Genomic DNA, 27979 nt, shown 5'->3' on the forward strand with positions numbered 1-27979 from the left:
AAAAATTTTAAAAAAAATTAATTTAGAATATTAGTGACGAATTTGAATTTTCGTCACTATTAATTCCTTATTAGTGACGGTTTGAAGAACCGTCACTAATAGTCATACATTGAAATTAAAACCCGCACTTTCTCCTAGTCTCCCTCGCTCCTTTCCCTCTCATCCTCCTCATTTCCCTTCTTTCCCCAATCTCGGTTGCGGCCGCATTGCATCACAGCCATGCTCTTCATCCTTCTGCCCATCCTCGCCATCTCCATCCTCACCGACCTCCCCCCCACCAACCAGATCGCGCATGCTAAGTCCCCATTCAGACCGGGTCAATCCTCGCAGCACACCGTCACCTTTACCATCTTCCCGCCTTCGCCGCAAGAACTCATCGTAACATCGTCCGCATCACTAGGGAAGCACCAAGAGGTCTCAGATCCCTCGTCGTCGCCGCCGCTGCCACCAACGTCTCCGTTGTGCTCCGCTGCAACCGGCGCTACGTCCGGTACCTGCTTCTTCAATTCCCTTACCTAACGCACCACCTCCACCAATAACGAGGCTTTGTCCTTCTACATTAGGAATTAAGAACATCCTCACGAGCTCTCCCTTTCCCCTGTCCAGTAGTACTGATTTCATCATCTTCGTCAAGCTTGAATATTGATTATTTACTTCGATGTTGTCATTCTGTTTTGAGGAACAACTCTCGATCAATCCATGGTTTTGAACATTTTGAGTAGGTTTTGAGCATTTTAAGCAAGAGGGTAACCGAGTGACCTCATTCGAGGAATTGGCAGGGGTATTACATCTATATTCTTGATATTTTTTTATTTGTTTTTCTTTTTCATTTCCATTTTATTTTTATTTTTGTTTCTCTGGCTTATGCATCAGCCTGTGTTTGCGTGACCATCTCAATTCCACTTTCCGTTATCCAGGAATTGAAAGTCCCACCCTTCAGCTCATTCACTCCTTAAAGACTGGATTAGGAATTCTAAAAGAGCTAGGGAGTTCAAAATTGTATGTTCCTAGCAATCATTGTTCTTTGCCTTGTTTTGTTTTGTTTTGTTTTGTATTTTTTCTTTATATATATATATATATATATATTTTCAATTCAATAGTCGTTGACATGTACATTGGTTATAAATTGTCAAGATAATAGGCCAAGATAATAGGAAAATGAAGAATTTTTTCTAAAGTTATTACAGCTACTTCTGTAGCAACTTACTAAAGCTTGCCAAAGAATTGTGCTTGACATGGTAGCTAGTCAACCGTGTTTTTTGGGGACATTGAACTAATTTCTTTAGCCTAACTATGCCCTTTCATTTTTTAAAGAGCATCAGTCAATAATGCATTAATAATCTAAACCCTCGAATCATAATGATCTCTTTGACTTCTTCTTTACAGAGTTGCTTAATCTTTACCACTATTAATTTATTAAAGGTTGGATCCTGGTTGTTAATATAACCTCAGATTAGAAGCTGATCTTGAAATTTTTGTAATTTGTTGCAGTTGGTCTCATCTTTGCTATCAAGAAAACCTTTGCAAAAGCTTAGGAAAATTCGAGTTAATGTAACCTCAGGCTCTCTCAAAAGCTTTAACAGAAGATGAGCTGTTGTATCTTAGAGCTCAGTTCAGGCTGTTGGAATCAAGTGGGGATGGGCGCGTCTCTCTAGATAATTTTAGAATGGTTATTCCGTTCTTTATCAATTATTTGGAATTTTCAATTTTATGAATCAGTTTAAGCATCTAAGCACATAATCATTTAATGTGAAAGCATAATGAAAAGTAATATATATATATATATATATATATATATATATATAAATACATAGATTTAATTTGTTTCTTTTCATTTCTATTTCCTGCATTATTGAAAGGTGAAAAAAAATACTTTGCAGGCTTTTGTTCGAAATGCAACAAATGCCATGAAGGAGTCAAGGGTTCTTGATATTCTAATCATGGTAAGGCATCTAATTTATGGGGGATAGAATTGTATCTAAAATTTTCATAAAAAGTATGATTCCACTGTTCTTTGTTCGTCATCACTGGACAATGTAGTTTTTGCATGCATTAGATTAAAATACTACCCTTTTACTTGTTACACTAGGGTAAATTATTGTTATTATTATTTATTATTATTATTATTAGTTTAAGTTAGCACATATGGGAAACCAGGGTATTTGGTTGGTTTAGAGACAGACTTGAGAAATGTATGTAATCACTACCAAAATACATATCACTTATATAATTTCTGATCAGTTTTTATTTCCCCCATGATTCAAATATTTGTCCGTAATAATTTAATGAATAAATATTGATCAGTTGACGCTGCAATCAGCACGCGTCAACTGGAGGCCCGTGAAGGGTGGGAGCAAATAGCATCTACAGGTTTTGAGCATTTTGAGCAGGAGGGTAACCGAGTGATCTCAGTCGAGGAATTGACAAGGGTATTACATCTATTTTCTTGATATTTTTTTTATTTGTTTTTCTTTTTCATTACCATTTTATTTTTATTTTTGTTTCTCTAGCTTATGCATCTGCCTGTGTTTGTGTTGCCCTGTATACAATTACTTGCCTGTCGAAGAAATGGATCAACATGTTCATTAGAAGCATCTGGTTGATCCACATATAGTTATGGCTCAAGGAGTCATACGTTCCATGATTGTCTTATTTTACAGATTTTCTAAATGGAAGGATTGCCAGTATGGTTGAACATCATATATGTATAACATTTCCTGGTGCACAAAGCATTCATTTTTGGTTTTCATAATACGTTCGCATATGATTGTGCAAGAGTCTAAATGGAGGGATTGTTGGTTAGTTTTTTTTTTTTTTTTTTTAATTGTGATTTTTTCAACTACATTCATATTCGTATTTTGTATAAATACAAATGAGCACATATATGAAATCATAGTTTCAGCTTGTATTGCCTCAAGGTTTGCATTGAGTGTTTGATGGGTAATTGTATTGCCATTTTTTATCAGGTATTTCCGGAACAATGGTGACTGGAAACACTAACTGATACAGCAATAAAACAATTGATCCTTTATGTCAACAATGAATGCATTGGTCTCATGCCATTGTTTGACAGTGGCGAAATTATTGATACAAGTATGTTTTTATTCATGCACATTCAATTCTATGGATATATATTCCACAAATAGGTGTTTCAGTGCAAAAAGAAAGGGTTGGTCTGAAGCAAGTTCGTGCATGGTTTTTCTTCCAACAACTAATGTCTTGAGTTAGTGACTACCAGTCTATGGTATTGTTTTTCATCTATCTTGGTTATAAAATGACTTAATTCTCTATGTTTCAAGTTCTCAATATAACTTTAGCTTAACGTGAAAAGTCCCTTCAGAATTTGCAGAAAACTAGTCACTGATGGAAGCACTACTCGGTCTCAAACTTTGAGACTTTGGCTGTTCCCATTTAACCAGCTCACTAGTATGGTTTATGAGTCAATCACTATTCAACCTATAAAGGGTAATATATTCTTGACAATCAAAGTGTAGAAGGGAAAAAAATATATGCTTACTCGTTAATAAATGATGAGTGCCACTTAATGGTCATAATAGCCTAATTTCAGGTGCCCAAGTTTGTTTCATATAGTGAATCCTACATGTGATGTGTTTGGGATTCCCACTACTTCTGTAAGCCACCTATTGGATATTGTTAATTTTTGACTCTTATTGGATAGGTGTCCTATTCCCAAGTTTAGGATTCTTAGGCTTGGATTCCTATAACCAAGCACTTGGTTAAGTGTCTATTATCAATTAATTTGTTCAAGTGTTCCATCAGAACTTGTCTCTTAGTATAGTTGTAAGCATTATGGCAATATCCTTAATTTCATATTTTTTAAGTTTAGATTGTGGAGTTGAGTAGCAGAATGGAACATCTAGAGGTTATATGAATTGTATTATGTTATATGAATTGTATATTTAACTATTGGAATATATGCTTGTGTTGAACGCCAACTACATGACTGATGCAATATATTGTGAATTGCATGTTGGTAGTGAATTTAGGTTGCTGCATGCTTGAAATGTTTTATTTTGTGAAAACAACCATATTTCAGGTACAAATTTTATAGGAAAATGTCCAATTTATAGACGGCATGCTGCCGAAATTTTGTAAATAATTTTTCAAAAAAAAAACCATGTACAAAGATAATTATGATAAAATGAATGTTAAAATATTTTTGAAAGGATAAGTGAAAGTTAAATGAAAATTCATTTCATTAAGTCCCAAAGTTGCATCTATTAACATACATTACATTTCATTTGCTTTTAACTATGGATAAGCATTATCATTTGTCCATCACCAGGGATATTCTGTTTTGAGAATGAGTTAAAGTGTTTACGTGCATGGTTTGATGCATGCAACTGTATATATTCATACGTAGGCCATTCATATTCATTTCAGTTATTCATTTAGGGTTGAAAATTATTGTATGACACACTCTTTATATTTTTCTTCCTGATTATACTGAGCGCCAACTCTCCATTATGCTCTCCATTTGTATACTAATTTTTTTTTTTTTATGATTCTTAATTTGTAGGGTTCGCGGCTGTCATAACATCAGCATGATGCCATGTATGCACTACTGTCGTTGGATGCAACATTTGATTATTTCTTTGAAATTTTTATTATTATTTGAAGAAATGAAATTTTTGTATTTTAATTTGAATTTGTATAATATATTTCTATTTGAATTTTGAAATTTTTGAATTTTTTTTTTCTTATCTAAACAGATGTTATTTCTTTATTTTAATTGAATTTGTATTTGAATTCGAAATTTTGAATAAATTATGAATTTTGTAGTAATTATGGTTTCAGGTTATGTATGCAAAAATGTAATTATGAATTGAAGATTAAAAAAATTAGTATTAAATTTTTTTTTAAATTTTGTTTATTATTAGTCAAGGATTAAGATTCGTCACTCATAGTAGGGTATTAGTAACGAATTACAAATTCGTCACTAATAGTTCAGTATTAGTGAAGGATTAAAATTTGTCACTAATAGTTGGGTATTAGTGACGGTTTTCAAATTCATCACTAATACCCTACTATTAGTGATGAATTTTAGTCCTTCACTAATACTGGACTATTAGTGACGAATTTGTAATTTGTCACTAATACCCTACTATTAGTGATGAATCTTAATCCTTCATTAATACTGCACTATAAGTGACGAATTTTTAATTCGTCACTAATATCCTACTATTAGTGACGAATTTGAGCAGAGCCAATGTAGAATTTATAGTGACAGTATTAGGGTTTTAGACACGATTATAATTCGTCACTACTAGTTAGTAGTAACAACAGATATAACAACTAATTTAAAATTGTCACTAATACTTATAAATTCGTCACTAATACTATTAGTGACGAATTTATAAGTATTAGTGACGGATTTGATCCATCACTAATACGTTAATTTTTTGTAGTGACACTTTTTAAATCCATTCTTCTGGAAGTAGTTGTCAATCCTCATGTTGCACGCATGAGGTGCCTGCTTCAAGCCATAGAGTGCTTTCTTCAACTTGTACACTTCATCTTCTTTGCCCTTCTTTACATATCCAGGTGGTTGATCGATATAAATCTCTTCTTCCAAAAAACCATTCAAAAATGATGATTTCACGTCCAGCTGGTAAATCTTCCATCCATTTTGTGTTGATAGTGAAATTAGTAATCTGATGGTTTCAAGTCTGGAAACCGGGGCAAAAATTTCTCCATAATCAATCCCTTTTTTCTGCTTGTAGCCTTTGGCGACAAGTCTTGCTTTGTATCTCTTAACTTCTCCTTGAGCATTCTTCTTGGTCTTATAGACCCATTTCACACCAATAGTTTTACGGCCCGTTGAGAGATTTGTCCATTCCCAAGTCTTGTTCTTCCCGATGGATTGAATCTCCCCATCCATCGCTTTTCTCCATTTGTATTCTTCATTAGCTTCCTCAAAACTAACCGGGTCATTGGTCAATAACAGACAGTACAGAGTAACATACTCTTCTATTGGTTCTGTAGTTTCATATAGGTCAACTAGATTTCGAGCTCCTCTAGGTCTCATGTCTGAGATTTCATGCTCTATTGGTGATGGAGCTTCATTCCTTCATGGTGAACCATGTGGAGGTGTCTGCAACTCTTGTGACTCGATATCCACTTCTCTTGTCTATATAGGTTCTTCTCCTTTAAGTGTCAATTTCGCAAATTTGGAACATTCAGTTTGGTCCTATTTCCAAGATTCATTTTCTTCAAAAATGACCTCCCGACTGTGAAATACATTTTTTTATGGGTTTGTAGAGTCAATATCCCATGGTGCTATCACCATATCCAACAATGATACACTTCTCTCCTTTATCATCTAGTTTTGTCCTTCTTGCTTTTGGGATCTTGCCGTAGGCTATGGAGCCAAACACCATAAGATAACTTACACTAGGCTTGTGAGTACTCTAGGCTTCATATGGTGTCTTTGTATCAAGACTCTTCGTAGGACACCGATTGAGCAAATAGACTGCACATGACATTGCTTCTGTCCAAAAACTCTTAGGCATATTCTTATCCTTTAACATGCTCCTTGCCATGTTAAGGATTGTGCGGTTCTTCCTTTCAGCTCACCATTCAAATGGGGAGTGTAGGTCGGTGTGAATAGTGATTGAATCCCTTGTTGCCTAAGGAATTCCAGGAAAGCTTCGTCTTTGTACTCTCCTCCTTGGTCTAACCGGAGTGATTTGATGTAGTGGCCACTTTGTTTCTCCACAAGAGCTCTGAACTCTTTGAACTTGTCGAACACCTTTGACTACCTTTGTAGGAAGTAGAACCAAGTCTTCCTGCTATAGTCATCGATGAAGGTGAGGAAGTATCGATTCCATTTGAAAATGGTCTCAATGGACCACACACGTCTGTGTGTACTGGAGCAGCATGGTAGATCTCTAGTCGGCTTGCTTTCCAAATCTATTTCTATGTTGCTTGCTCAGAACACAGCTTTCACATATCACATTGGGGTGGTGGATGTTAGTTAAGTCTTTCACCATCTTCTTGCTTCCCAATTGTTTCAAACTTTCAAAATTTAGATGTCCATGCCTTAGATGTCATAGCTAGTCTTTGTCTTTGATGATAGCGCTCAAACACCTTAGTGTATCATGTTGTATGGTGAGCGGAAACATTCGATTCTTTGCCATTTGTACTCGAGTAACAAACTTTCCTCGAGCGTCTATTATCATCATCGGCTTATCACCAAGGCTAATTTGGTAGCCTCTCTCCACGAGCTGTCTGAAACTAAGTATATTAATCTTCATAGCTGGAAAATAGTAGACGTTGGAGATGTAAGTATGATCTCCAGACTTCTGTTTGATCAAAACATCTCCTCTCCCTTGAACTGGGATTTTAGAATTATCGCCAAACGAGATCTCCCCCTGAACTTTGTCATCAAGTTCAAAAAATAGGTTCGTTTCGTCAGTTATATAGTTGTTGCCTCTAGAATCAAGGTACCAAACACTTTGGTCCTGAGGAGTTGCATTGTGTGCCATCAGCATCAATGACTCTCCATCTGCATGTTCAATTTCGGCACGGTTAGCCTCCTCGCTAACCTTTACTTGTTGTCGCTCCCAACACTCATTGCTATAGTGTCTGTACTTATGAAAGTTGTAGCATTGAACACTTCTTTTGTCTATGTTCGGCTTATTATTGTATCCCCATTTTCTTCCTTGTCCTCTACCTCGTGGGACATAGTTTTGTTGATTGCATCCTTCTCTAGTGGGACTTCTTCTGCCTCTGCTACCTCCTCTGGAGTCAAAATATCCATAATTTCTTCCACGGGATCCTCGGTCTCATCCTCTTCCTTGCTGTTATGTCCCCCCTTTGTCGTATCTATCTGCAGTAAGTGACAACTTCGTTTGTAGGGCTTGCTCCAGTGCTTTATCATCACTCATTTTGTTGACTTTCTGCTCATGGGCTTGGAGTGAGCCCACAAGTTCTTCAATGGACATGGTTTCCAAATCTTTTGTTTCTTCCATGGTCATAGCTATATAATCATATTTTGGATCTAAAGATCGCAAAATTTTCTCACAAATTCTCTCGTCATTGAGAGTCTTTCCATTTCTTCTCAATTGTTTTGATACTACGATAACTCATGTATAGTAGTCAACAATAGATTCAGTAGATTTCATTTTTAGAGATTCAAAATTACCTCGCAAAGTTTGAAGACGAATCTTCTTTACTTTGTTTGCACCTTTGTGTGTTCACTGAAGAGAGTCCCAAACTTCTTTGGATGTCTTGGCGGAGGTGATGATTTCAAATGTGACCTCATCAAGGCCTTGGTAGATTATGGACTTTGCCTTGCAATCATTCTTTCGATTGGTTCACAAGGTCGTTCTTTCAGCATCAGACATAGCTACTTCAGCTTCTTTTGATGGGCTTTCTCTGTACCCATCTTCAACAATGTCCATGACATCCTGAGCACCTAGAAGGGCTTTCATTTGAATAGACCAGTTGTCATAATTCTCCCGGGTCAATTTTGGAATGACTGCTTGGGTAGCACCGTTTGCTATTGAGTTTAATATATAAAAACAGAGAGATGGGGGTTGATTTTGGAAAATCTGATGCCACCAATGTGTTCATAAGGTCAAAAAACTTTAGGAACTGGTTTTGGCTTGCAAAGAAATGGTCCAAAAATCATTGAACCGGATATAGGAATTTTTTATGGTTTAAAACTAGGCCGGTTTAACTTAACGGCCGTTTAAACGGCGTTAGCACTTACTGTTGGTCAATGTGATAGCTTCTGTGCATGCCATGTGTCGGCGGCTGGACCCGGGTTAGGTCTTGGGGACAAATTCAGGTTGCAAGTCATGAGTCACTAATTGGCGTGGCCAGGTCGGATCACGTGGCCGGGTTGGATTTCACCAACCATGTGAGGAAGACGCATGCGAGGTGCATGCAGTGCATGTCGTTGGCATCCGGTGTCTTCGTTGGCATGTGCGGCGTGTGAGCAAGGCGCTGAATACGCTGGAGGTGCGTGTGAGTGCGTTTGGTGTCTCTCGGAATCCGTTTGAGATGTGGTTTTCACCGTTGGAATTGTCTCAATGTGAATTTTAGAATTGTAGGCTCAATTTTGGATTTTGAGCAACTTCAAATCTAGGAGAAAATTAAATTTTTTTCTCTGTTTGGCGAATTTCAGCGTACCTGGACACTTTGATACAACTGATGGATGGAGAGGAACACTCAGTCACTGGTTGTGATTGAAACTCAGTAAGAAACAGTTGGAGGATAAACATTATCAATTTATTTCAAAACTGAATTATAGAGGAATCAAAACACTTGCTTACTGGCTATTACTCTCTCTACACACCATACTACATTGTGCACACACACACACACACACACCCCTATTTATAGCAGATACAAAAACACAATAATCAACAAATGCTGCTAGTAGATGAGGTTGGTGACCGAAGAAGCGGCTGGTTGGCAGTCATCGTCAACCATTGCTGCCACCGTCCACCATCAAGTTTACTATTTCAACAGTCCCCGGGGTTCAATTGGCCAAGCATCCAACTGATGCACGGAAACCGTGTCCCCATCTGAACTTTGGCCTGATGAGGGAGACTCTGAACGCTGATCTGTAGGTTTGGTGCCGCATTAGGGAGTCCGAAAGGCTCGTTGGTGGCTAGAGAGATTTCATTTAATGGGTTATGAAGGAAAACATTACTAAATTTGAATTTTATACTAAATTATTGGATTTTTTTTTTAATTTCTATTTGAGCAAATTTTATTTTTTAATAGTATTTGATGTAGTGATAAACTATAAGGAAAACTAATTTATTTCTTATTTTATTGTACATGTTGTCTCTTTTCTTTCACACAATCATTGATCCAAATAAGGCCAAATAAAAAGAAAACAAAAAAAAACTTTAATACTTTTAATTTATATCAATAAGCACAATGAGTCTTTAATAGACATTTCACAAAATTAAGCATTAAGCTCTAAATATAAAATATAGTTCCAAATTAGTGAACCGAGTTCTAAGTATAGTATTAAGCCAAAAAAAAAAAAAAAGAAATAAAAATAATTTATTTTTATTATTGCATAATTTTGTCTCTTAAATATAAAACAAAGTTGGAATCTTCTAAAAAAAACAAAACTACTATTTAATAATAAATAGTATTCATGAAAATAACAAGAGCCATTAATTAATAATAAACACATTCTCAATTTTGCCTTTCAAGTGAGATAATAAATTTTCTTTTCTTTTCTTTTCATAACTATAGCAATATCTTTCCTTGTTAGGAGGACTAAGAAAGGAGTTAACAACTTGCTCGCATAAACCACATACACAACCAATCCTTTAGGCGTATAGGCCCATAGTTATTGGGTTTTCATCACCTTCCCTAAACCCCCAAAGAACCTCAACAACCATAGTTCTTGGGCCATCTTCATCAGAACTCCAAAAAAAAAAAGTTTCATCTCACTGGAAAAAAAAAAAAAAAAAACTTCATCTTTCAACTCATCGAAGAAGGTATCAACTTCGTTGAAACTCTAACAAACTCACAGCGACTACACATAGAGAGGCAACACAACTATGGAGACTCTTGAACAAAGAGAAGGGAAGAGAAGAGAATAGAAGAGAAGGTTCTATTAAGGATTTTGATGTATTTGGTGTAATCTCAAGAGGGGGTTGAATTAGATATTCTAAAAATTTTTAGGTTAAATTAAAATCCACAACTAGTATATCACAACCTAGGGACTTTCTGTTGACTCTATGAGTAATATTTCATTTTGATAATGACGAATCACTTTGTATCTTACCTGTGTAATGAGCATTTGAACAAGATCATTCTTAGCTCGAACGGATAGTAAGATTATGATGGAAGCCATGATGGACATTGAAGCTCATATACTTGGCATTTGAAGAGCAAAAGGGAATGAAGACCGACATTTTCAATTGTAGACTGCATTATATTCCTTGGGTCTGTAATAATCTTATGGTTTGTAATAAATGCATCACATGCATGGTAAGGATTGAATGCTTAAACCCAAAAGAACATTGACTGACCATTAGGTTCCAAAACCCTTAAATCAAAATGCTATATCTTATACACAAAGGGTTGATAAGTTTTTGGAACAAAAACAGGACCAAAATCATGTTTTTATTTAGCCTCGGTCGACCAAACCTTTAGTGTTCAAATACCCTCAGTTGACTGAACTTTTAAATATTTAAGTTTTTATTGATCAGCCGATCGATCCTCCTGTACACATAAATGCTCAGCTGCCCGACTTCATCCCTGGCCTTGCTCTTAAGCCTCAGCTGACCGACCTCTGAGCTTTAAAATTGGCTCGGTAAACTCGCCTTGCATCTCGGCTAACTGACCATTTCCCTCAAGTGATCGAACCTACGAAGGTTCGACAAATCTTCTCGGTCAGCTGACCAATACTATCCTTGGTTGATCGAATCTCACTTTAAAATTCAAATTTCATGTGAGAGGATAGCAAACTAGCCCAAGCAATGGGTGACCAAACCTCTCGGGTTCTCAATTTTTTACCGTGATAATCAAGGTCGGTCGACCATGGTCATTTTGAACTAAAAGTGCCAGTCAGTTGACCTTTTAAAATTGGCCAAAAAAAGTGGCCGATCAGCTGAGGCACTCACTGCATAAAGAACTCGGTTAGCTGAGGTCGGTCGACCGAGGCATTTAGAGCTTGTAATGGTCCGTCGATCGGGTATGGTTGAAATTACCGTTTAAGCCTTGTTTTGTTTTCGAAAACATGTCTTCACCTTTGTATGAATTTAATTTTGACTATGAAAGGTTTTTCATGAAGGTATAGGGTCCCTAAGGTCACTCTATGGTCGATCTTGAATTTATCAATCATATCATGCATTATTATAAACCAAATAAGAAACTAAATATAATACAATATAAAAAAAAATGTCTTCCTCTTCTTATTTTGCTCTTCTGATTCACCATGGAATACCCGGAGTTATGTGAGGTTTATGTTCTATCTTGACTTCCATTTCCCTTATATCTTATGTCTGTGCCGACGTGTAAACCTATTCATACACTAAATGCACACATAAGATAATTGTACTTTGTCAGCATCAAAACAGAGATCAAACTCAAAAAGTCAACAATCTCCCCCTTTTTGATGATGAAAAACACATAGGAGCAAAATGGGTTCAGCCTGAAAAGACCCCTCCTAAGAATATGCATATCATAAAAATAAACAATATAGTTTAGGTATATTTAGGAACGAAGACATAAGAAAAAAAACTTAACATGCATTTAGTCTTGGCATTTAAGGCATAGATACATGATAATTGTTGCTTATATATTTTCCCATTTTAAAAAAATTTACCCTCTTACAACAATATTCTAAATATATTTAAAAAGTGTCTTTTTAAATGGTTTTATAAATAAAGAGGTATATGTAGCACAACCTTCGGGCTTTGAGGATATTCAAAATCCGGATTATGTGTTTAAGTTAACTAAGGCTTTGTATGGATTAAGACAAGCCCCTAGGACTTGGTATGAAAGATTAAGTGGATTCTTACTAAAAGAAGGGGTTTTTTAGAGGAAAAGTTGACAGTACCTTATTTATCAAAACTAAGAAGGAAGACTTGCTTATAATCCAAATTTATGTAGATGATATCATATTTAGTGCAACTAATAATAATCTATGTAAGGAATTTTCAAAATGTATGTAAGATGAATTTGAAATGAGCATAATGGGAGGATTAAACTACTTCCTAGGATTACAAATTAAACAAACCAAGAATGGAACTTTTATAAAATCAATCCAAATATATAAAAGACATGCTTAAGAGATTTGACATGGAAAGTAGCAAGTCCATAGGAACTCCCATGAGTACTTCCATAAGCCTTGACAAAGATGAAAAAGGAAAAGCAGTAGATATGAAATATTATCAAGGTATGATAGGAAGCTTGTTATACTTAACAGCTAGTAGGCCAGACATAATGTTTAGTGTATGCATGTGTGCATGGTTTCAATTAGCACCCAAAGAATCTCATCAAATAGTTGTGAAAAGAATCCTAAGGTACTTGATAGGTACAATTGATTTAGGACTTTGGTATCCTAAGAACACCAAATTCGAAATGATTAGTTATTCGGATGCCAATTACACAGGATGTAAAATTGATAGAAAAAATACAAGTGGTACATGTCACTTTCTAGGATGATCCCTAGTATCTTGGTTTTCCAAGACACAAAACTCTATAACCTTATCAACCACTAAAGTTGAATATGTAGCAGTAGAGAGTTTTTGTGCACAAACATTGTACATGAAACAACAATTAAAAGACTTTAACTTAGAATACTCAGCTATTCCAATTAAGTGTGATAATACAAGTGCAATAAACATCTCCAAAAATCTAATATCACACTCCAGAACTAAACACATTGACATAAGACATAATTTTTTAAGAGATCATGTACAAAAAGAAGATATACTACTTGAGTTCATAAATACAAATGACCAATGGACTGACATCTTCACAAAACCCCTTCTAGAAGAAAGATTTATATCAATTAGAAGATATTGACTTTGGTGTGATCCCAAGAGGGGGGTGAATTGGATTTTTAAAACTCTTTGGCTAATTTAAATGTTACACCGATTCACCACATATCATATCTAATTCATGATACAAACGAGTATGTAAAATAGTGAAACTGTGAGTGCGGGCATACATACATGTGTGTTGCATATTTCATTTAAATTAATTCTATGTGCATGCAATATGATTGCAACAAAACATGAACAAACATATAAATACTGAACTTAAAGTGCGTAAAGTAAATGAGATAAGGAGAGAGTGACACACAAATTTGTTATCGAGGTTCAGCCAAATGAGCTTACGTCCCTGCCTTAGGCATACCCCCCAAGGATTCCACTAAACTTGCTCACATAACTGGGAGCAGCTGTAGCCATTTACATCCTCTCCGGTGAGGAAAATATCAGTTCAATTACTAGGCTGTGCCGAACTAGTCTCACTTACGGGTTGAGACTCCCCAGTTCAATTCTGGGCTAAACCCAGCCGATCTCATTTATGAGGCTGAGGCTCCCCAGTTCATTAATGGGCTGAACCCAACCAGTACAATGAAAACAATTTTTGTACAAGATAGTGCTTCTAAAATATAAGCAAGGATGTACACGATAAAGCTCATTGTTGACCCTATGGGTCATACCCTGTTTTGATTATGACAAACACTCATGTATTTAATGTCTATCAAGTTTGTGTGCATGTTCATATTAGCAAAAATCATTTGATGGCACATGTTAACTTGAAGAAAAAAGAAGACCCAGAAGATTCATTATCGTAATTTCATATTAAGTTTAATATTGGGTCTGTAAATAGTAAAATAGGAATGGTCTGTAATAATTGGTGTGCATCATGCATATAAGAACTTATAAGCTCAATGACCATAGCTGGATCTTAGGGATTCGGTCAACCGATGCCGAATTTTTGGGCAGAGTTGAAAAGCCTTGGTCATTGACCTTAGATTGACCCTAGGTCCCTAATCATCACATGTAAAGTCCCCCAAAACAAAAAACTTATACCTATATGAATAGGGGTGACTTCTAATAAAGAATAGGACTGAAACTGTGCATTGAATAGTGCTTTGGTCGATTGAACCGTAAGGAGGTCAATAGATTGACTATTTGGTTGACTGAACGAGAATGTATAAAAACATTCGATTGACTGAACTCGTCAGAGGTGAACATTTTGACCATAGCATGGTCAGCCGTACCATTCGAAGTTCATACAACTTGGTCGACCGACTAGATTTATACAGGCAACGCTTTTGTCGACCATAGCCCCACATGGGAGATTCCAACCGCCCAGTCGACCGAACTACTTAGTTGAAAATCACCTGATCGAGAAAATCAAGTGGAACTGGGAAAATCTTCTTTAAGACCCTTAGTCCGGTCGACCAAACTCTCAGTTCATTTTTTGCACAGTCGACCAAACTCGGTCACTTGGTTAACCGAATCTTAAGTTTGGTCAACCGGTGCTCTCAGGTTGGACATTTTTTTTATCAAGGTTAAATTTTTTAAGCAGGGTTAACTTTGTTAAAACGTTTTAAAACAATCCTAATAGTACCCTACAAGTCACAAACAATTATATTTTTTCCTTTTTCTTTAAATACAAGTTCATTATTGAGGATTAGTAATTGATTAGCAAAAATCATTAGCCAAAATCCTCTCTATTTCAGAATCCTATTTTTCTTAAATACTCTCATATTCTCATTCCCTTGATACATTTTAGTAGTGTGAGAGCATATTGATTGTGCTAGTGCTTGTTAAATATTACTAATACTCTCATTGCCTTGATTGTTTATTGATATTGATTTTGGGGGAGTTTAGTTAAAGTTTATTCCACAGATTTGAACATTATAAATCTTGTGATGGGACAGACTAACAAACTTAAGGATCTTTGCATAGTCATTCCAAGATTCCTATAGCTTTGATTTTGTTGTGCAAAATATTTTTCTACAAGCTACAATATTTTCAAAACTATTCGTGTGTTCATTTCTATTGGCCTTACAAGGCTTAAAATCTTGTTATCTTGTTTTGATGCTAACAAACAAGTGAAATTTAATGTATTTGTGTGAGTAATGATATTTCAGGGCTTATATATGAGAAAACAAAGGTCAAAGTGCTCAAGAGGATCAAATGAAGCTTAAAAGAGTTCAAGCATGGATTTAAAGATGATATATTAAATTCTGAAGAATATGAAGACATGAATGAGTTGTTGAAAGCCAAGGAATACTAAAAGATCCAAAGAAAGGCACAGTGATAAAGCTCAAAGAAGATGGAAGCTTGAAAAAACAAAACATGAAGACTTAAGAATGAGAAAAGTTTTAAGAGTTTTTATGTAAGTACTTTAAATGTTTAAAATATCATTTGAAATATTTTGAAGCTCTTAGGTTAACTTCTTAGACCTAAATACCTTTTAAAATATCTGTAAAATAATTTTATAAAGTCAAAAATTATTTTAAAAGGGTTAGAATCATTTTTGGAATAAAAAGCACCAAAAAGGGTTTTTCTGTTTGTTGTCAATTTTGATACAGCCGTATTCAGGTGTATTTTTCACTATCAAAACTTCATTATTTTAGCAAGTAATGAACATAAAAGTTTTATAATTTTCTCTTAGAATTCTTTTGACACCAAGAACACCTAATTTGGAGTTATGCATAAAAGGTTATGGCTAAAACACTTAAGGGGGGTCACTGCTGTCAGTCAGCTGAACACTGTTCACGTGCGACTTCAGATGACTGAACAGATGACTTTAGACGACTGAAGATTAAGTTCAGTTGACTGAATATTTTTTGGATAGAATATACAGCAGGTAGTAGCGGTTCAGATGACTGAACTTGTGACTTCAGTCGACTAAACTTGCAATATCAGATGACTGAACCCTGATGTCAGTCAACTGACCCTGTATCTAGTTCTATATTTTTAAGGAGTTAAGAAACTTCAGTTGACTGACCACGACACTTCAGTCAACTGAATACTGTTCAACGGGAAAATTTTTTAAACTTCTAATATTTTATACTATAGCCGTTTGAGCTCCAAACGTTCTAAAATTTTGGGAAACACTTAAAGGAAACTTTTGCAACATGGAAACAAGTTTGAAAGCTTATAAATACATGGTTTTGCAAATCAAAACACATCCAAGAATTGAAAAATCTGCTTGTAAAGCTGAAAGTATTCTTGTTCTTCCAAAGCTCTCTTGTTCACTCATTGAAAAATTATTTTGTTGAGAATTCTAAAGTGTTGATCCTTCTTTCTCTAAGTTCCTATTTCTAATCCTTATCTAATAAGGATATTGGTGAATTCTACACTTGAACTTCATTGTATTTCATATTGGTATTTTACATTCAAAGTATATAGTGCTGAAATCGTACTAACTTGCTCTTTGAGAGAGTATACTTGTATGCAAATCTTATCTTGTGTTTCTTATAGTTCTTTGACATTCCAAGGGTCGTTTGGATCGTTGGCTAAGCAAGGGGACATTGCTTAGAGAGGCGGACTCTAGCCTATGTAAGGAGTGACCAAATGAGGGAATATCGTTTGGAGAAGGCGGGCTCTAGCCTTAACCAAGGAGTGTTGTAATCGGTATTGTTCCAACCGTCAACGGAACTGAACTAGTGAATCCTTTGGTGGTTTGCCAAAGGCGAGGACGTAGGCTGGGTATAAGCCGAATCTCGTAAAAATCTCCGTCTCATTCTCTCCTTCCCTTACTCTTTATTTTCAGCATATTTAAATTGTGTGGATGGTTTAAAATTTGGGAATCATATAAACTTCATATATTTGGAAAATTAAACAAACTTAAGGTTTAATTTTGATTTGGGTTGCGGAAACCGAAAGGGAGTACGTTGGTGACACCATATCTTGCGGAAACCTTACGGGAGTACGTTACTTGGTTAACATCCCAAAGATAAATTTACCAAGAGTTTATTTGAGTTCTAAATATTTGGAAAGAGTGATTTGATTCATCTATACAGGGCTTTACATCAGCAAGCATAAATTCTCATTCATTACAGGGCTTGGTTCAAATTTGGCAAATATAAACAAACAACCATCTTGAGTTGTTATATTACCAAAGTGCTGAATACTTTATATCTTGGTTTGGTTGTTTGTTGTTTGACTTATACTTGGAAAATAAATTGATTGAAGATTGGGTTTAATTGATTGGTTGTTTAATTAAGTTGTTGTGTGATTGGTGAAATTAAACAAATAAGTTAAAGAATTGGTTAAGTGTTTAAAGAAGTTAAGGATTCTTAAAAGAAGTTAAAAGAAAGTTTTAAAAGCCAATTCATCCCCCCCCCCTCTTGGGAAGCTATTTCTAATTTCAATTTCGTTGAAGGAAATCTTTTGAGCTAGTTTGAATATCTGCTTAGCATCTTGGAAACCCTGATTTGTCATTGAGATTTGATATAACTTGTTTCAAAGATATAGTTTGTTTAGAACACTCGTGAACATTCTAGTGATCATAAATTGTTGAGTGTTGTTTGCACAAATATTCACATCACTAGGCTTATAAATCCTATATTATTGATGAATTGATTGATTTGTATTGGTACATGTCTGCTTAACGGAGAGGCATAATATTGTACAGGATTTGTATTGTAATTCAGTTGTATTCCAAGCGTGGCCTGAGGGGGTGGTGATCTAGCCTATAAGGACTAGTAGGGCCTTCTCCGCCCTGCAAGGAGAATTTGTAAAGGTTGAGTTCAGCCGTATGCTAATTGACCTGGTTGTATTTGGTGTCACTCCACCCGTTAAGTGAGCCTTAGTAGAATCCTTGTGCTTGTTAGCCAAGATGGGAACGGAGGTAGTATTGGCCGAACCCCGATAGCATTTCTTGTATCATATTTAATTTCTGCACTTAAATTTACGCACTTGAATGTTGTCATTTTAATTATGGTGAATGGTTCAGAAATACTGAGATTGCTTCAATTGCTTTACATTTTTGCTCAGTTTGATTTCTACTGAATTGGTCAATGCTTAGAAGGACCCTAGGTTGGGAAATACTGATTGTGATTTGAATTTGACCTAAGAAAGTTTTAAATTTCCAATTCACCCCCCTCTTGGGAATACAACAAAGCCAACTATTGGAATCAAAGCCTCGTAGCATTGACTTAAATGTTTTTACTAAAAGATCGAGATGACTCATATTGGTGTATCCCCATTCGGTGAGGGACGATCACCTTCCAGTCCTCCATTATTTTGTTGTGCTGGTTACACCACCTGAAAAATTAGAATGAGTGTATTTATAAAATCAATGAATTGGATGACCTAGTAGGTGATTGTTAATAGAATTCATATGCCCTTGGATGAAAATGATATTAGGTTAATGCATGCGAATTCATATGCCACAGACATGTTATATCTTGCATTAGATTCTAATATTTTTGGCGAGTTTATGCCATGTCATAGTGCATAGGAAATCTGGAATAAACTTGAAAAGATATATGGAGAATCCTAGGAAAAGGAGACCATCACTCCAGAGGTGTAATGTTCAGACGATCAGGGAGTGGTAAGTGATAGGGAAATGGCATTAACAGAAGTAGAGGTGTATGATTCTAACTCAAACTCAATTGATGATTCTTACATTAACTATTGTGATATGTCAAATGTTGAATCATCTGTTGAATACCATGACAATTCTGTTGATGATGCATGTGATGATTCTTATGCTAAATGCCATGTTGTGTAATATGATGAATCATCTAATAGTATCTGCGACAATACTGTTGAAATTGCATGCAATGATTCATATAATAACTATGATATATCTTATGATTAATCATGTGCTGAATTGATAAATGAAAACATGCCTTTGTATGAAAAGCTAGATAAAACTTTATTGAAAATGAATAAATTTCTAGCGAAGTTGTTTAAGTAGAAATTCATTTTGAAAAAGGAAAATGAAAGCATGGCAAAGAAATTATGAAAAATAAAAGATTATTATGCCATCTTAGAAAAGAGAAAGATTAAGAAGATCTTAAAAGTATCTTGCATAGAAGAAGAAATGGATGATTATTCTAGAGCTACACTCAAAGTTAAAAATGGAAAGAATAATCATAATAAACCCTTAAGAATTTCTATTTTTCAAGAAAAACATTTTCGAGAAGGGTTCAACCTTTAAATCCAATAGCTATTTTTATGCTTCATCGAGCAAAAATATGATTTTTAAGCATAATCTTTCATGTATTTACAAAAACTGCTTACATTGTAAAAGAAAATGGGACATTCAATCTTCGTGTCCATCTAGTAGTGCCAGAGGCTTGGATAAGAAAATGAATTGGATTATCATAATGGTGAATCTCTTAGGATCTAAGGAAGATCAAATTCCAATAGAAATTGTATAAATATTTTAATCTCCCCTTAGTTCGTAGGTTTAGGGGTTGCGATGACTGTAGGCTTAGGAAGTGGTTTGTGCTTAAAATGAAAATTCTTAGTACATGTATTCACTATACACTTTTGCCATACCAAAAAGTGAATAAAATCCACTTCCAAATGGACTAGGCATCATTGCTAGGTAAATATTTCCAAATGCTTAACCCATGATTAAATATAATACTTTAAGTTCAGCCACTATTGTCCATTGTACAAAATTGAGTGTTAGGATTCCATCGTATATCATATATCACTATACCCTAAACTCACTTTTGAATATGAAAAGCCTAAATCAAAATCAAGTCATCACTCTAGGCTTAAAGCACTATTGACCATAAATGACCAACATATATTGAGTGCTTTTCACAAGACATCCTTGAAATCAAAACTAGAGGCATCCACAAGGGGATTGTTCCTTTTGAGTTCAAAATACAAATCCTATATTTCTAGTTCATCTCCTTCATAAGAAAAGCTTTGCCACATCATGATCACATCTTGTAAAGATCAATTCTCTCATTGGTTTGTATCCTTACTCCAAAATAGTGATCATATTTAAAGGATACTTTCCATCGTTCAAAGGGCATTGTTCATGAAATTTGTATAATTCTAAATGCTCTTTGGTAAGATGTGTGGGACATATTTACTAGCACGAAAACATTTTTTAAATTATGCCCTTCTTCTTTATGAATGCTTTTCTAAACTTAAAGGAGATTTAATCTTTAAAAGTATTCATTCAAATTCACTCCACTAGCTCAAACTTTAAGTCAAATACTTTAGAGGTTCAAATGTTGTTAAATGGCTAAGTTGGTTGCACTAGTTCTTAATCAAGGAAACCTATGCATATGCAGTTTAAATCGAAAGCCATTCTAAACTCGTGCCTCTCACGTATTGAGATTCAAAAAAATAAAAATAAAAATGGAGGCAATGTAGGCTTAGTTCATTTAAAGAAATTTTCATTGTGACTTTCTGATCCTCTAAGCCTAAGCATGATAAGCCAAGATTAAATCACGAAAAATATAAAACACTTGGCTAAGTAATTAGAAAATGAAAAAGCCATTAAATGAGTTGAGTGTATAACTTAGGGGGAGCATTTATCATTCATGGTTATAAATTTGAATGCTCTCATATTCTTACATCGTTCATGCTTTTATGCCCATATGTGTATAACATTGCAGCACACTATCCATGATTGAACTAAAATTTTTTTGGATAGTTTATATCTTTTCCTAGCATGAACTACTATTGAGTTATACTATATATCTTGAGTTTATTATACTACTGGATTGCATGCTTGTATTGGAAGCCTCCTGCATGGCACATGCAAAGATGTGTATTGCATGCTAGTAGTGGATATAGGTTCTCATGTGTCTTGAACTGAATTATAAACTGCTTGATTGAACCTATTAGGTACAGGTTTTATGAGAAAATGTCCTATTTACAAATGACATTGTTGGCCTAGCTAAGCTTATTACTCTTGATTTTGATGATAACAAAGTAAGACTATCTAATATGCTTTAAAGTTGTGATATTTCAGCTAATGGAGGCAAAGTGGATTACAGATGATTAAATGACAATCCTGAAAGCTCATGTCAAAAATCAAGGATCCAATGAAGCTCAGACCTTAAGATGACATATCTTGAAAGCTCACAAGGATCAAGGAACATTGAAGCTCAGCAATAAAAGAGAACTCAAAGGAAAGAAGAGTCAAATAAATCATTAGGACAAGTAATGTAAGTACTTCAAGTACATTTCAAGTATGAATCTTCCTTTTGAAGCTCTTAGGAAAAAAAAAAATACTTAGAGACCTTATTTTTAAATATTAGGACACATTTTTAAAAGAAAACAAATTGATATTCCAAGAAAAAAGTAGGCAAAGAGAGAAAGAACAAAACTAAGTTTGAAACTAGATTTTTTACTTGCTAGGCAACTAACTTTAGATGGATAGTCTACTGTCATATTAACAATTTTAAAATGTATAGACAAAAACATGTCAATCAGTTGTCTAAGACTTAACAGGTGACTAATAGTGTATTTTAAGACGACTGACTGAGTTTTGTTAGTAAACTGTCACCCTACTGTTTTTCTTTAAAAACTGAGTTCTTCAGTGACATGCGCCTGACCCTATGTTGACAAGCGACTACCACCCTATAGCTTGTGTATTTTATATGAGTAATTGTTGACTCTGTGAGTCCAGTCCAATTTTGATAATAACAAATCACTTGGTATTTAGTTTGTGCATTGAAATTGTGAATAAGAACTATATTAAGCATGCATGGAAGGTTAATAAGTCATGGAGGCCATAAAGAACAAAGCATACATATTTTGGCAAGATCCATTGAACTCAAAGAGCACAAGAATGAAGGTGCAAGCACCAAGTTCAAGAGTGTTATGGGAATTGGTACTTAGAACTCATATATTTACATTTTCATATGATTTAATTTGAGGCTCAAATCATAATCTAGAATGACCTTAGGACTCATGCATTTCATGAACATCATTAGGGGACATTCATCGACTCAGAATGATTTTTAAAATCCCTGAAAATATTTTTATAAAAGAGCCAAGAAAGAAAGGAAAACAGTTTTTCAAAGTATAAAGAAAAAATTTAGGAAAGAGGAATTTCAGAAGACCGAACTCAATAGTCAGTTGCCACTCCAGAAGACCGAAATTAACCTCATTCATCTAAAGAATTTATTCAGAAGACCAAAGATTAAGTTCAGTCGCCTAAAAAATTTATGGTGAAACACAGAACCCGTAGAAGCACATCGGAAGACTAAACTCATACTTCAGTCGTCTGAACCCGACACTTCAATCGTTTGAACCCCAAACTTCAGCTGTCTGACCCTATGTCTAGGTTTTTTTTTTTTAAGCCTGTCTGACCCTATGTCTAGGTTTTTTTTTTTTTTAAGCTTTAAAGAACTTCAGTTATCTGGGCCTTTGACCTCAGTCATATGAGCTTGCGGGAAAACTTAAAATTTTAATTTTTAATAGGAGAACTCGCGAGATATTTTTTGATCCAATGGTTGAGATTGATTCTAAAGGTAAGACACGTATATGTTGAACATCTAAACCCTAGTACGTAAGCTAAGATCAACGAAAAGAGAAGAGAACATCTTTTTGAAAGAGAATTAAGAACTTTGAACACATTGCTATACAATTGTCTGCACTCTAGCATATAACCATCAAGCTTGGGCAAATCAACTCAAAAAATCAAAGGGGATTCTTTTACACATCTTGATTTCAACTTGGTATTGAGGTTTGATTAATCCATTCAGTGTTTGCAAGAGATTATCACATCATCATCTGTTATCGAATATCATTAGAGTGATTGATCTTGAGTGTATTTATTTATAGATTATTTAACTAAGATCACTACTCAAGAAAGTTTTTTTTTTTTTATAAGTAAATCGGTTTTGATTCAAGTGTGGTTTCAGTTAACGAATCTATATTTTAGATATATTAAAACACTAGATTGAATATCCTTAGTGTTGAAAATTATTTATTTTATGGAGGGATATTTTCTAGAAAACAATATATTCAGTTTGTGATCTTTGGAAATCATATTATATATATATATATATAGATATATGTATATATATATATATATGTATGTATTGGCTTATTACAAAGATCATTGTGTGATTGAATACGCAAAGTGAACTAGAGCCCTAATATTCTCCAAAGCATTGATTTGTATAAATATTTTTAGGAGTTTTGATAAAAAGAGAAATTGTGTGTTGAAGCATATTCATTCATTAACGATTGTATCGTTACATACATTCAGAGCTTCAAGTTTCATCATATGATTATGTATTTGGAATTTGAATTGTACTCACTAGCTTTGTTGGAAGTAACTTTGAGTGTTTTACAAATTTCATTGTATTCACGGTTTGGGTTGTGAACCGGATTTGAGGAGAGAGCTGTATATCTTGTAAGTAGCAAAGTAGAAGGAAGTTGTACCTTTTGTAAGCAGCAGATTGTAAGGGAAGCTCCATCCCAATTTAAGGAGTAGGGATTATAGTGGAATCCTTGAGTGGGTTGCTCGCGGCAAGGACATAGGCCGGGTTGGCCGAGCCTCATAAAAACTACGTTTGCATTCTCTTTTCTCTTATCTCTTTATTTTCCGCATTGCATTTTAATATCTAGCTTGCTTGTGTATGTTGAATAACTTCACACACACTTAATTGGGTAAAAACTTAAATCAGCTTCAAATCCCTACCATTATTTAGTTAAATATACTAATAGGGATTAATTGGTAAATAAGTTTCAAAGAATTTTTAAAAAACCCAATTCATCCCCTTTTTGGGTTTACACCTAAATCAACATTTGGTTTCAAAGAGGGTTTACATACACTTAATAATTTATTTGTAAAAAGATCACATGACATATATCAGTGTAACTCCATTCGGTGAGGGACACTCATCCACTAGACCACCAACTTTCTGTGGTGTAAATTACACCTATTGGAAACGTAGGATGAGCATATATCTGCTAAACGTAGATTGGAGGTATGGAAAATAGTGACTAAGGGAAATCATGTTCCCATGAAAGTAATTAATAAGATTAATGTACCTAAAATTGAAGATGAGTATGCAGAGGAAGACTAGTAATTAGTACAAATCAATGTCACTGCCATGAACTTGCTTTTCTGTGCATTAGTGTAAATGAACTTAATAGGATGATGACATGTAACTCTACTAAAGAAATTTGGGAAAAACTAGAAGTTACATATAAAGGCACTAAGGAAGTAAAAGATAGTAGGATGGATATGCTCACTAGTGAATATGAAGCATTTAAGATGACTGCAGATGAATCTATTCAATCCATGTACACTAGATTCACAACACTATAAAAAATAAGGTTATTAGTGACGGTTTTCAATTAGTCGCTATATCTGCTGTTACTAATACTTATTAGTGATGAATTTTTCAAACCGTCACTAATAATAGAGTATTAGTGACGGATTAAAACCGTCACTAAAAACCTAAGCCCATCTCTATAGATTCTATACCGGTTCGACCAAAAATTGTCACTAAAGCCATAGTATTAGTGATGGTTTTAAATTGGTCACTAATGCTCTATTATTAGTGATGGTTTTAAAACCGTCACTAATGCTCTATTATTAGTGACGATTTTAAAACCATCACTATTGCTCTATTATTAGTGACGGTTTTAAAATCGTCACTAATGCTAAATATGACATTTTCCATAGAGATATGCTCCAAACCTAGGTGTTAACTATAAATAGTTCACAATAATCCAACTAGTAATGAATTTTTCGAGTGCACAATAGCTTTACATAAATAAGCATTAAATAATGTAACGTGTTCATACATTCCATAAACAACATATATCAGAATATATTGGATTATCCCATAAACAACATATTTCACAGAGTAGACCCAATTGATATGAGATTCACTATAAAATGAAAATCCCAAAAAAGAGAACTCCTCTCCAAAGAAAAGAAAGAGATGATACGTGCATTGTGAAGAGTGGAAATCTTAAGAAGATGAAACATCATCTACTCCAACAACTGTAACCAGGCCAAGCATCCTCCCAAAATCAAACCCTATTGCCATTAGCTACTCTAAAATGAGTGGGAGGAAGGAACAAACAAGCAAAATGGGAAACAAATTTCTACAAACTTGCATGGGAAACAATGCCACTTCCTCTAGTGTTCCATCCATTCTTCTGGATCCTATATTACTTTTAATCTCCTTTTTTGGCAATTAACAATTAATTTTTGGTTGCACATAAATAAATACTCAAAAAACACTTGAATCCAAAAAGGGATCATGTAATGTAAAAATTGGAGAAAAATCCTATATGACTATGTGGTTTGTGTAAATGATGTCAGAGTAGAATTGATAAATACCACAGGATCATAAATATTATCCATATCAGGGTTATCCTTCATTTGAAAAATTTTATTTAAACTAAAAATTTACAAATTAAATGAGAATATAACTCCTCTAAAAAATCACTAATGACCTCAAATGCTAAACAAGAAAAGTAAGATATCATCCACATAAAGCACGGACAAAATAATCCAACTTTACCTTACCCCATCCCCAACCATAAAACCAGCAAACAAATTCCCTTCTAAAGCTCGCCCTTAATGATTTTTTTAATGCTTCCATCATAGCCATAATGGAACAAGGAAGGGAGAAACCCCTTGTTAGAGTCCTTTGAACTCCTAAAAGAACCTTGTAGAGTCCCGTTTACCATCATCAAGAGAATTTATCAAAATATTGACTTGAAAACATAGGAATTTTCCAACTCCAACAAAAAAGCTAAACTAATAACCACAGTTCCAATCCAATTTGTTTAACTGTGAGATATGCCATGTAATGATTTTTACGAATCAAGGACCTTTCCCTTTTACACTGAGAAATGCCATGTAATGATTTTAACGCAAAAGATAATAATAATAACAACAACAACAACTCCTCGACAACTTGCCAAGCAAATGCAGTCTCCATCAACCAAATCTTGATGAGACAATCATTCAAACTAGTAAATACATATCTACGTCAACAATCAAATATGGTAGCAAGATACACGCAAAATTATTCATTAGGAATCCATGACCTTTCACTTTTTTACTGAAATATGCCATGTAATGATTTTTTCGCAAAAGATAACAACTACAACAAATAACAACACATATTAGCATAAATTGAAGAGCATAATTGAGCAGGCAGCTGTAGAAATAGAGAAAATAAGAACCAATAACTAAATAAAATTAAAAAGTTCAGGAACAATTCCAGATAACACAGGGATAATATTTAAAACTACCAAATTGATATAGGACTATTTTAAGGGCTTGTCAAAAACATTCTTAGGTTAGAATGGGAACACAAGTAATAGCTAGCATTGTTCTCAAAGAGGTAAGGACCAAAATTTTAAAATGGTAAAAAAGAAAATCAAAAATATAATTTTTAATCTACTTATTGCGCATTAAAAAAAACTAACTTGGAATCTCCTCTACGCTGACCTCAGTTCCGGCCAAAGAAGCCGTCGGAATGATGGACCCTGCTCTTCCCACGTGCTGATACGAACTCCATCTCCTGCTCTCCTCCCCAATTTCATTTTTTCCTACAGTCAAATTCAAATGATCATCATTGAAAGAAGGCCATAAGAAAAGAGAAAAAGATCACATAATTGAAAATCACATGCATGTGTATGAAAATTAAAATTGGAAGTCTGACCCTAATTAAAACGAGCTTCAACAAAAAGACTAGATTTATGGGTGAGTTGAGGACACGACACATATTTTGTAACAAACCTTTTCCCAAACTCAACTGGACTTAAGCAAATAGTGAAATACTAAATTAATATTAAAGCTACCACTAAAACTGCTTGAGAAACTAAATAGAAATAAATATAAAACACCTTGAATAATTTTTAGAACTTAAACTTTCAATAGAACCCAAAACAAGGCAATAACAATATTCAACTAAAATAAAAACAAGAACAAAATAACAAGGCGGTAACAATGTTCAATTAAAATAAAAATAAGAACAAAATAAGAAGGCAGTAACAATGTTCAATTAAAATAAAAAGAAGCAAAAAATAAGAAGCCAGTAACAATATTCAATAAAAACACAGCAAATTTATGCCACAGCAAATTTAAGACCCGGAACCACAGCAAGTAAAGTTTTTATGCCAAATAAGAGATTTGAAACCCTTCAATACTTAAATAGAAAAGAAGAAATAATTAAACAACATAAGAGAAGCAAGAAGAAAACGAAGTAGAAATGAACCTTGAACAACACCCATCTCCTTCTCAACTTTGGCCTGCATTTCGCAGAGAGCAGCAGCTTCCTCCTCCATCTCCTTCAAATGCTTCTTCATCTGGTCAAGCTCCTGATCGGACCACAGAATGCATGTACAAACAAATTGAACCAATTAGAGTTTCGATTTCACAACAACGCCCTACCATCCCCAAACCGTAAGGTTACAGATGTCGAACTTTGAATGAAACATGATAAAACTTAGCAATCTAGAAGAAGATAACGACAAGGAGAGCGAGGGCGTAGGAGAACCTTTACGACATCATCATCGGCAGCAGACAT

The 27979-nt window shown here is 34.6% G+C and overlaps 1 protein-coding gene across 1 annotated transcript; it reads right to left on the reverse strand.

The window, feature by feature from the left end:
• Nucleotides 1-317: 317 nt before the first annotated feature.
• LOC131158611 (uncharacterized) lies at nt 318-27979 on the reverse strand. Its single transcript, XM_058113475.1, has 4 exons — nt 27950-27979; nt 27668-27770; nt 26899-26999; nt 318-515 (listed from the first exon to the last, which is right to left on the reverse strand). Exons 1-4 carry the CDS (start codon nt 27977-27979, stop codon nt 318-320), a joined length of 432 nt encoding a protein of 143 aa, XP_057969458.1.

Source organism: Malania oleifera, chromosome 6 (genome assembly GCF_029873635.1).
Source record: "Malania oleifera isolate guangnan ecotype guangnan chromosome 6, ASM2987363v1, whole genome shotgun sequence".
NCBI lineage: Eukaryota > Viridiplantae > Streptophyta > Magnoliopsida > Santalales > Ximeniaceae > Malania > Malania oleifera.

Coding starts and splice junctions, on each gene's coding strand:
- LOC131158611 (XM_058113475.1), bottom strand. CDS start 27,979: ATGTCTGCTGCCGATGATGATGTCGTAAAG. Junction 27,000..27,667: donor GGAGATGGGTGTTGTTCAAG/GTTCATTTCTAC, acceptor ATTTGACTGTAG/GAAAAAATGAAATTGGGGAG. Junction 516..26,898: donor CTTCTTTGGCCGGAACTGAG/GTCAGCGTAGAG, acceptor GTGGTGCGTTAG/GTAAGGGAATTGAAGAAGCA.